At 40.7% G+C, this 11,960-nt stretch overlaps 1 protein-coding gene across 7 annotated transcripts in view; it reads right to left on the bottom strand.

The window, feature by feature from the left end:
* Nucleotides 1-2,139: 2,139 nt before the first annotated feature.
* CCHCR1 (coiled-coil alpha-helical rod protein 1) overlaps nucleotides 2,140-11,960 on the bottom strand; it is a 94,093-nt gene continuing 84,272 nt past the window's right edge. For all 7 annotated transcript variants that reach the window (XM_073548943.1, XM_073548948.1, XM_073548949.1 and 4 more), the window contains 2 exons: nucleotides 2,904-3,042; nucleotides 2,140-2,544 (listed from right to left, as the gene is read on the bottom strand). In XM_073548943.1, the coding sequence (XP_073405044.1) occupies nucleotides 2,459-2,544; nucleotides 2,904-3,042 (225 nt within the window). In that variant the 3' untranslated portion in view covers nucleotides 2,140-2,458. The remainder of the gene's footprint in view (nucleotides 2,545-2,903; nucleotides 3,043-11,960) is intronic.

Below are 11,960 nucleotides of genomic sequence, written 5' to 3'. Positions count from 1 at the left end.
ATAGGTCACAGGAAATCATTACATCCAATGTCAATGTGATTTGTAGCCCTAGCCTAAACTAGCTGAAAGTGTCACATTCATCATGCTAGTCAAAAAGTAATTGAGGACATCGTGCAAAGATTAAGGCTGTGTTCACACACAGCGTTTTTTTCCGCTGTTTTCACTATAAAACCGCTATAAAAACGCGCACTTTTGTGCACATTGATGCGCTTTTTACCGCGAAAAAACGGCATCGCGGTAAAAACCGCAGCATGCTCATTTTTCTGCGGTTTTGGCTTCTTCCATGCGGTTTGAAACCGCTGCGGAAAAAAACGCATCAAAACCGCGCAAAAACCGCCATGGAAAAATAGGTGTGGTTTCTGGGAAGGGATTCAGGTTTTTGAGCAGAAATTTTCTGCAACGTGTGCACTTAGCCTAATTCACAACGAGCAGCACGGTGGCTCAGTGGTTGTTCTGTTGTCCTTTTCCTCAATGCAGGGCAGACAAAACCGATGCTGTTCAGCGTCCGGAGAGATGATGCATAACCAGAGATTGTGCAATCCAGACTTATTTATTTGTAAATCTGGACACACAGCGTATGATAGGTAATACAGTATGTTCTCCAGAAATGCAGATGTAAGCAAAGTGTGATAGAGAACAGCAAAGAGAGTGTGGTCGAAAACTGATGCCTTTCTCAGCTCGGTTCAAGGTCTCTCCCACTGAAAGTGAAACTAAAATGACATGGCTGCTAGGAGGAAAACGTGATCCCTAAACCGGAAGTGGAAGGCATGCCCATAAAAATTAATTACAGGCTGCTATACAGAAAAAGGGCATTGGATGGCAGCAGCTTAACATGTAGGAATTGTACTATGCATAACATGAAAAATACAATACATAGAAAACTGGAGAGCATAACTTACACAGAACATCACAGTGGTTAGCACTTGCAGCGCTGGAGTCCTGGGTTCAAATCCCACCAAGGACAACATTTGCAAAGAGTTTGTATGTTCTCCCCGTGTTTGCGTGGGTTTCTCTCACACTCCAAAGACATACTGATAGAGATTCTAGATTGTGAGCCCCAATGGGGACAGTGCCAATAGTGTATGTAAAGCGCTGTGGAATCAATGTTGATATATAGGTGAATAAAATAAATAAAACCTGCCAAGTCAAATTCCTGTACAATTAGAGTGCCAAAACCCAGGATGTATCAACAATCAGCTTCAAATTCTAGTTAAAACAGCAATTGTTTTTTATCTCACGGTTCTCGTTTGTAAAGAATACAACCGTACATTCAGGCTATGTGCCCATGTTGCAGAAATGCTGCGGAATTTTCCACAGCATTTCTGCAACTCCCCGCCGTGGGTAAAACCACAAGTGTTTTTAGCTTGCAGAAAGCGCTTTTCCAAGCGATTTGAAGCATCGCTTGGAAAAGTGATTGACAGGTTGGTCACACATATCAAGCATAGTGCTTGACAAGTGTGACCAAATTTTTACTATTGATAGAATGTTAAAAATAATTAAAATAAAAAAAAAAAAAAAAATCGGGATATACTTACCCTCTTTCAGCCCCCGGAGTTCTCCCGGCCCTCAGCGACGCTGCCAGCAAGATCCGTTCCCAGGGATGCATTGCGAGAATCACCTCGATGTAGCGGTCTCACGACAGTGACGTCATCTGGGATGATTCTCGCAATGCCTCCCTGGGAATGGAAGATGCTGGCAGTGCCGCGTGCACCGCTGAGGGTAAGTATATCCCGATTTTTTTTTTATTTTAATTCTATTTTTAACAGGAATATGGTACCCAGGGCCTGGAGGATAGTCTCTTCTCCTCCAGACCCTGGGTACCATCTGCACATGAAGCGCTCACTTAACACATGGTGGGCATAGCCACATGCATAAAGTGAGCGTTTCAATGCAATCCTATGGCGGCAGAATCTGCGCGATTTCGCAGAATTCATGGACATGCTGCGGATTTTACCGCTATATGATTCCGAAGCGGAAAAATTCGCAGCATGGGCACAGCAACTGCGGAATCCCATAGGATTGCATGGGAATGCATTTTTTAAGCATTTCCGCTGCAGCAAAAACACGGCGGAAACGCTTAAAAAATGCAACGTGGGCACACAGCCTTAAGGAAAGAACATTCAAATGGATGTTTAAAAATTTCACAAACATTATTAAATATTTATTTACATGGACGACATTTACATTAACATTGTCACATAGAAATCAAGGAATTAACACAATTTCAATGTTTCCCTACGAAAACTGTCTTCATAGAAGGTGCCATAAGCAGCCCACAATTTTATCACAAGTGTCCTCACCGAGGGCTTACAATTAATCTGCATTTTTTAACATATCAAATATAACAGAAGTTTCCCCCTTAGTCCAGTTTGAGTGCGGCCGATGTTTGGGTGCCCAAGAGCTGGTGTAAGTTTACACTGGAGTACATTTACTCAATGCTGTGATCGCCATCTAGTGGCTAGTTGTCTTCATCGTCATCCACATCATCAGCAAGCACAGTGGCTCCAAGGCTTTGCAGATTAGCGAGCATGCAGGATATCGATGCTACGTATTAAGAAAAAGAACATTCAAATTGAAAAACAATCTCAAGATAAAAACTTCAACACAGACAATCCGCTTTTTCTTCGATTGAAGACACCAAGGTCTGAAACACAGTGACTGCCTGTGTGTCTTTTTTGAGTTGGCTTTTTCAACATTGTGCTTGCAGGCCTTTGTTCTGGACAGCAGCACCTATTATCCACAAAGGAACTACCTATCTTTTTTTTTTTTTTCCCCAGGTACTACTGATCCTGAGACCCCCACCAATCGCTCAAAAGTGTGCACTGTCCATTTACAGTATATAGGCACAACCAAGTAAAGCTTTTTTCCCAGTAGTATTCTGCAGAAATATATATCTAATTCACCTTTGACAGCTGGAGTACAACTGGATCTGGCATCCTCTTCCCGTCTCTGTACCTTCTCATTTCCAATATCTATGGACTGGATGGCTGACAACCGGGTTTTCTGGTAGGAGGCAAACAATCCTTCCTGCCGCAGAGTTGCCTGGAAGGACAAATGCACAAATTCCATTTTTTAAAATCTAGTTTTACAATGCAGAATATATCGACATGAAAAACTACAGTAGTTAGCTTGGTACTAGTTGTGATTTTTGTTTCTCCAATTAGCAAAGTCATTTTGCAAACTGGTTTGACGAACCTCATGAACGTCAATAACCCATGTTCTTTTAGGAGTTCCCAGTTTATTTTAAGTGATGATTATCACAATAATATTCCAAAATTATTTTTTCAATTGGCTTGCCAATGTTATCGTTTTATTGGGGGACACAGGAAATCATGGGTGTTTTCTGCTGCCACTAGTAGTCTGACACTATGCATAAAAAATTAGCTCCTCCCCAGTAGTGTACACCCCACCAACTGGGGTTAATCAGGTTAGCTAGTGTCAGTAGGAGGTGGACAGTCTTTCACTAGACCCATATCTACCTCAGATTTCGTTTTCCCAGTAATTTTTTCCCCTTTTTATTTTTCAGAAGTTTCTTCTTTACCTATTCTCTGGAGGGAAATAGTGTGAACAGTCACACTGTTATCTCGCGTAGAGATGGCGAGTATGGCATGAACTGCCACCCGGTATCCTCATCTGTCTAGCCGGAAGGACCCCAACACATAATGAGTGTTTAGGTGATCCGAAGAACGGATCTGGCCCCCATTCTCATGCCCGCTCGCCAAACAAATCCTAACGGTTTTTAGGAGGAACGGATTTACCACAATCCAAGGAAGCCCAGACATCCGATGGCTCTTCACAAGCATATTAGGACTGTACAAGTACCCTGTCTTTTCTTTATGCCAGAGAGTGAGAGTAGAAGATAAAAAAAATAAGAATGTCAAAGATGAGCTGATAATGTATGAGGTTTCCCCAATAAACATGTATTCTCTCTCTGCACATCTACATATATCTGGGGGCCATTTGTTAAGTGTGTGACTGTGTATCCTGATTTTTCCAGAGTTTCTCTATCTTCCCCTCGCCCACTTCAGTTTTCAAAATTGAGCCCCCAGCTTCGGCGTAGACTAGTTCTGGTGTAGCTATGCCCTCCTCTACAGTCTCTTCTCCTGCCTGCTGTAGATATGCCCCCTGTTCCTCCAAGTGGTACGATTTCTGCACACCCTTTTACATACAGTAAGCCCTCCTCCCAGTGGGGTAACTACAAAGTTATGGGTCCCGATGCGAACTTTCAAATGGGGGGCCCCCCCATGCCAAATTACATGCACATCTCCGCTCTGTACACCTCGTACACGTGCGGCTCCTCTCCGTACACCCGCGGCTCAGCTCTGCACACCTCGTACACACGCAGCTCCACTCTGCACACCTCGTACACACACGGCTCTGCTCCGTACACCTCGTACACGTGCGGCTCCTCTCCGTACACCCGCGGCTCAGCTCTGCACACCTCGTACAGACGCAGCTCCACTCTGCACACCTCGTACACACACTGCTCTGCTCCGTACACATGCGGCTCCGCTCCGTCCAAAATTGTACACACACCGCTTCTGCTACATCCACTGTAACTGTTAAATATTAATAATTTGGTTGTTAATTTCTTATTACATTCAGTTCTGTACATTGCTTTAGCTGACACTACATAGGTTATGCTTGGAAGTTTAGCTCATGGTAAAAGGTAGGCTCCATATATACAGAGATCACATGCTTTAAGAGATGTATATAATTCATGGCTCACTGTAGAGGTCGCTGCCTCCCTCCCCATCATGAGACACAGATGCGAGGATGTCATCTCTGCACGGACATAGCATTGAATGGACAGACTGCTGGTATGTAACTTTGCTACGTGAGAAGCTGAACAGAGACAGACGCCATTTGCCATGTGGGATCCCAGAGAAAGAAGGTGACAAGCTTAGCTATAAATGGACAATCTCTTTATAATCATGCACCTATTTTTATGTTTTTCTGTAATAATCTTTTCTTTGATGGAAGAATCCAAATAAACCACTACATTTTTATCTGGTAACTAGTCCTGAGTATTTTACAGGATAAGCATTATTTTACATTGGAGAGCCAGCCAGATCTGAATTTTTGTACTTTTTTGCAGATTTCCCTCAACTTGCCCAAAAGGGGGGTTGAACTTTGCTAACGTCAGTCATATGTGCAAGTTATCAGGAACTCCACTACTCACAAGAATCAGACAGAACCTAGAAGTGAGGACTAAGAATTGCCAGATGTCTTGAGAAGTACTACAAGTGCCAGACGTGCTGAAGCCAGACGTGTGAAGACAAGAGCCCAGCGTTGTCCATCAAAGGAACAAGCTGAGACATTTCAAGGTAAGAAATGGATGTCATTAATTTTTATTCTAAGCAGAGTAAATTGAAATTTAAGTCTGTGGCAAGTCTAATTCAGAAGTATTATGGCTCAGCTTATATGCAGAATGTGAAATGGAAAATCAGAAGTTAGATTCTAAGCTTTTCAATAGAGAGATAAATTAAAAAATATTCTACAGATGGTAGAAGTATTTCACAGGTCGGTATCAGAAAAATCCAAAAATGATTGTTGTGCAGATGTTCCCGAGATTGGCTTTAAAGTTAGGGAGATTGAACAAGACTGTAATCAAGTGTCTGTAGCCGCCATTCAAGGTGACCTTGCAGACGTGGAACAAGATGGAGAAGTAGGAGGAGACTTCAGAACTGACGTAGAGGACGTACAATGGAAAGACGGACCACTAAAAATAGACGACTCACAGGCCCAACTCCGAAGTAAAGTAAGAATAAATTTGTTAAAAATATGCAAAATCATTCCTGCATATAACAAAATCCATGTTTGTAGAAACTCAGGTTTTTGAAAGCTGTGTTGACAAATTTGATTTATGTAACGAGGAGAAGAATCAGTTGTTCAAAATGTGGATCCCTGTAAATTTTGCTAGGAGATTATCTTTAAAGATATCTGGTGAAAAACATGAGAACTTAAATGATAAAGACAGATTCAAAATTTTGATTTTGTTTGTGCATCAAATGAAAATTATCCAGATATTGATATTCTTCAAAAATAAAGGATTGGTCGGAAGGAATGTACCTACACATTCATGTCTATATTTCACCGCTTGTATAGAACGGTCATGGAGAATGTCAAAACACAGTCCCTCATAAAGACTTTTGTAAGCAAATTTTGGTTTCTAAATCCTGCATCTCGTGTTATTGCGTCACAAAAAGATTCTTTATTTGAATGTGCGCAATCCCTTGATTTTGCTAGGAAACACGAGAATCGTGAAAGGAAAGTAAATTGTGCTAATTTTGTGAAGACAGGCAGAGTAAAATCTTATCAGAAGCCTGTATTAGCAAAGCCTTCTAAAATGAGTTTTCCCCGAAATCAAATCTATGAAGAACGAAGAAAATCACATGTTTGTTTTAAGCCGAATGATGCAAAGGATCACTGAAAAAACACAGATTGAGTTAAGGAAAATTCAAAGTTCTGATCTTCCTTCTGTAAAAAAGATGGCCGAATTTGACAGACAGAAGCAAGTGGTGAGTGACATCATTGACTTTGAGCTGAAGGGTCCATCGGAGCAGCTCAGAAAATCTGTTAACTTCAAAGTAGCAAGAATATTTAAAGACATTTTTTACAGGGAAAGAGTGGGTTTAGGAATTGGCTAAAAATGTAATTATATGTTGTGTAAAAGTGTTATACAATGTATTAGTCAGTTATATGTAATTATTATATAGAGTATAATTCTGTAGTTCTATAGTTTTGTAGATATACATATTCATACAGTATACAGTATATAGAGTGTTTGTAGAAGTAGAGATTGTGGAACTGTATTTTTTAGTGAAAATTCAAATCTACTCGAGTAATAATATTTAGAATTATGAATATGATATTAACCTTATCTTTTATTTTTTCCTTAGAATTTTCATTTCAAAGCAGGACTTAATCGGGAAAAAAATCTCTTACAAGGATTTATGCCTTTACTTACACAGGAAGTTGCAATAATTGCATGATTTTATATATTTAACACTTAAAAGAAAATAACACTGCATTTTAAATGTGTTCTGTGTGGATGCCTTTACTGCATGGCATGAATGACAACCACAGCATGTGAAATTTGAACCTTGTTCTAATAATAAGTATACCAGTATACTATGTCCCTGTTCTTTAGGGAAAGAATTTTTAAGGAGTCTCAACTTTTGCAAACCAATGGAATTTTTTTTTCTAGGCCTAAATGTCAAGTTTAGCTATACAATATATATATTTATGTTATGTGTATTTGGGGAATATACAAAGAAATATTAAGATACTAAACTTAATAGTTTACAATGCGCATTGATTGATAATTAGGATAATTTGGGTTAAAATACGTGTATTCATCACACCTTCGTATGTGGGATAATTTGGTTTAAACTTATATGTGACAGTCTGAGTGACAGATGACAGATGCGTGTATGAGCAGCTGCTTAGGAGTAATGTGATACGTTTGATGTGTGAGACGCCTCGAGGTTCTGTATGAAGAAAAACTGTCTTTAGAAGAAATATGCAGATCAGTTAAATTATTAGAATATTAAGATATAATGAAATATCTACACAACATATATTTCTTTAGTAATTTCTTGATTTAGTTAATTGTGATAAGTGCAAAGTGCAATCGCACATCAAAATGGTTTATGAAGAAAATCTACATTTAAATTAATTTTTCCAAAGGATAATTTTATAATATTCAAATTAATTTTAATAGTTACACATCTTCAGACAAATAATGGTATAAGCAAGTATAAATTCACAATTTATAAATTAATTACCGTATATACTCGAGTATAAGTCAAGTTTTTCAGCCACCTTTTGGGGCTGAAAAGGACCCCCCTCGACTTATATTCGGGTCACGGTGCCAACTTACCTGGACCCCGTCATCTCCGCGGTCCCCTGCAGCGTCCTGGCGGCGGGTGATGATAGGGCCGCGGCGGCGTTCAAAATCTCTGCGCACCGCTCTCTCCCATCCTCCGGCAGTGACGTGCAGGGGGCGCGATGACGTGGAAAGCACGCGCCCTCTGCCTGAGTCACTGAAGAGCCGGCGACGCTCAGGAGCAGCTGTCATCAACGTAGGTGAGTATATAGTGTGTGTTGTTTTTTTTTTTTTTAATTCCAGCAGGGGCAGCGGCAGCAACATGATAGGATTACTGGTAATCCTATCACTTTGGGGGCAGCATTACGATATTTGGGCCACCATTCACTGTGCAGCGTTTATGGGAGCATATGTTGTGCAGCGTTATTTGGGCCACCATTCACTGTGCAGCATTTTGGGGGCATACTGTATGTTGTGCAGCATTATTTGGGCCAGCATTCACTGTGCTGCATTTTGGGGGCATACTGTATGTTGTGCAGCATTATTTGGGCCAGCATTCACTGTGCAGCATTTTGGGGGCATACTGTATGTTGTGCAGCATTAAATTTACCAGTATTTTCAGCAATTCCCACCCTAGACTTATACTCGAGTCAATACGTTTTCCCAGGTTTTTGAGGCAAATTTAGGGGGGTCGACTTATACTCGGATCGACTTATACTCGATTATATACGGGTATTTTTCATTTTGGTTTTGATAAATGAATTATTTCATGAAACAATATGTTTTGGTATTAGGGGGAAATATGTTTTTGATCCTGACTACATCATCATATTTGATTAATACCTCTTTACACATTTTAATAAAAAAGAAATATTAATAAGGTACAATGGTATAAGTATTGGGTATAATTACATTAGGTATTATAAAGAATCATTTCTTTACACTGAGAAGAGTATTACATGCAAAGTTGCATAATTTGAATGTTTTGGTAACACAAGTTTATGACAATTATGAAATAATCCAGATCATGGAAATATTAAGGGTATATGTTACTGAAGACATAACTACTCTGCATCAACATAAAAGCCTTATTTTTTTATTCTTAATTTTATTTCTTATTTTATTCTTATTTTTCATTATTTTTAATTCTACCATCAATATTTAATAAAGTAATGTCTAGTATAGAATATTGCTTCATTAAATATAGTGATGATATGGTTCCATTACAAAGGAAAAATGTTTCAGTTCTGAGTTATATGCAACAATTCTTTAATTCATTCATTCATTCGCTCACTCGTATATTCTTATTTTGGTTCATGGTTATACATATTATTATTATAATAAATATATTCCTTATTAATAAAGATGAAAACACTTGTTACATAAAACACACTGACACCTATGGGTTGAAAAAGGTAATTACACCTATGACATAAAAAAATGTTCTATCACATGAAGAATATGGATAATAATGTATTATCACTTATTATTGTTTTATTATTCCAAACATTGAAATCCATATATGATACAAATTCTGATAATAATTATATGGATATTACTGATTGCTATGGTATGCTGATATTATAAGTTAGGAAAATTACCAGATTTGGTATAGAATAGGGAAAGAAGACTTCAAGCAAGATACTGAAATCACGTTAATAAAGACTTTTTATATTTCTAAATTGATTCTTATCAGTTGCAAGAAGAAGAATGCCGTTATCCAGAAGTCCCAGAAGGTAACAAAGCTATGATTACTGAGTAAGGCCGGAGTCACACTGGCGAGGAATACGGGAGAGTGAGAGGCGCAAAAAGCACGCATTAGACACTGACCAATGATTTTCTATGGGGTCCCTCGCACCAGCCGTATATTTCTCCTCAGTATCCTACGCTCCGTGCCACTCGCAGCATGCTGCGATTGTCAGCGTACTACGCCCGTAGTACGCCAATGCAAGTCTATGGGTGTGCAAAAAATACGGATTGCACACGGACCACACATGTGACTTGAGAGAAAGACGCACCAGGTGTCTTTAGAAACCCTGTCATAGGGCTCCATTATATGTCCATTTTGCAAGCCTGCGAGAAAATCTCGCCATACGGATTACATACGGACGCTTACATGCGCAAAATACGCGACCACACCTTGATTACGGATGACATACGGAGCACTGTTTAGGGGTCTGTCATCCGTATTACGCATGTAAAATACTGACCGTATTTTGCGCAGGTTAGTGTGACTCCAGCCTAAGACTGCGTTGCTTACAAATGCAGAATTCACCACTGTCAATTACAAGTGCAGTATCCACCACTGACAGTCACAATTAAGTGTCTAACCTGACAACCAGAGGACGATGATCCTATGATGCTGAGATGAACGGTGTTATCACGTTCTTACCAAGTTCCAGAGGTTTCAATCACCTGTAAAGCTTCAATGAAGGCTGGTGAACAATAAGGTAATTGTCAGGAAGCTACAACCCTGACATGTGTCCTGTGCATTAGGACTAAGGACTGGTTATGGTGCTATGTTTAGCAAGGAAGAGTCATTTTAACCCTTGCTTTGCTGACCAAAGACGTCACACCTGTTCAAAGACCAGTGCCGATGGAGGATTCCAGAATATCCAAGGCGAGCCAATGTAAGCCCAGGTTTTTAAAGGTGACACTGCACAGATATTAAAGCTGCATTTCATCTATAGACTTTGTTTTTGTCACGCGGGGCTTAGGTCAACTAAGGCAGAAATACCCGGGGCCCCTGTGAAGTCCCTTTAACTAGGGGAAACCGTGTCTGACCCTCAACCCAGGGTTTTTGCTGAAGGTGCAAATGCCTGAGCCTCCACCCTTTCCTTATCTGCTGCTCAGCCCTAAGCTTAACCCTCCACCCAGTGAGGAGACAAACCACCAAAGCCCCAAACAATAAAGACAGACAGGGAGAACTTAAACTGCACAGCGCCGCATACACACAGGACTATACAGTAATGTGAACAGGGCACAACAAAACACAAATATGGGAAGGCGAGAAGGTAACAATGGATCATACGACACCAGATATGAATCTCTCTCCAACACCTCCACTCCAGACCGGAACCACTTGGTATGACACACAAGCTATGATCGGCGACGCCCATAGGCCAGCACGGCTATTTAACCCCTTCCTGACATGAGACGTACTATCCCGTCCACGGTACCCCGGGCCCGTATGACCGGGGACGGGATAGTACGTCTACCGCGATCAGCGGCGCCCACGTGGTGAGCGCCGCTGATCGCGGCCGGGTGTCAGCTGATTATCACAGCTGACACCCGGCACAATGTGTCAGGGGCGGTCACGGACCGCCCCCGACACGTTAACCCCTTGCACACCGCGATCAAACGCGATCGCGGTGTACCGGGAGTTAAAGGGAAGCATCGGCAGGGAGGGGGCTCCCTCCGTGCTTCCCTGAGCCCCCCACGGCAGCGCAATGTGCAGCTCTGCTGCGGGGGGCTCCTTTCCTCCAGGCCCCCGAATCCAAGATGGCGACGGGGGCCTGGGGAAGCTGGCTTCCTCAGTGCCTGCAAAGCGCAGGCATGAGGAAGCCTTGTGCACTACCTGTGACAGATTGCTGATCTGTCACAGTGATCTGTGATGTGACAGATCAGCGATCTGTCACAGGACAGTGATGTCCCACCTGGGACTATGTAATAAAGTAAAAAAAAAAATTAAAAAAAAGTGTAAAAAAAAAAATAAATAAATAAATCGCCAAATAAATTAGTAAAAAAAAAAAATATTCCCCAATAAATTCATTTTTTGAAAATAATAAAAAAACCCAAAACAATAAAAGTACACATATTAGGTATCGCCGCGACTGTAACGACCTGCCCTATAAAACTGTCCCATTAGTTAACCCCTTTAGCGAACCCCTTAAAAAATAAAAAACGAAGCAAAAAATAATGATTTATTATCATACCGCCAAACAAAAAGTGCAATAACGCGCGATCAAAAAGACGCATATAAATATCCATGGTACCGCTGAAAACGTCATCTTGTCCCGCAAAAAAGAAGCCGCCACACAGCATCATCAGCGAAAAAATAAAAAAGTTATAACTCGCAGAATAAAGCGATGCAAAAATAATTATTTTTTATATAAAATAGTTTTCATTG

Source organism: Dendrobates tinctorius, unplaced genomic scaffold, assembly GCF_039654945.1.
Source record: "Dendrobates tinctorius isolate UK_male_01 unplaced genomic scaffold, ASM3965494v1 ptg000158l, whole genome shotgun sequence".
In the NCBI taxonomy this organism is placed as follows: domain Eukaryota; kingdom Metazoa; phylum Chordata; class Amphibia; order Anura; family Dendrobatidae; genus Dendrobates; species Dendrobates tinctorius.
This window is presented reverse-complemented; position numbering and strand designations above follow the sequence as displayed.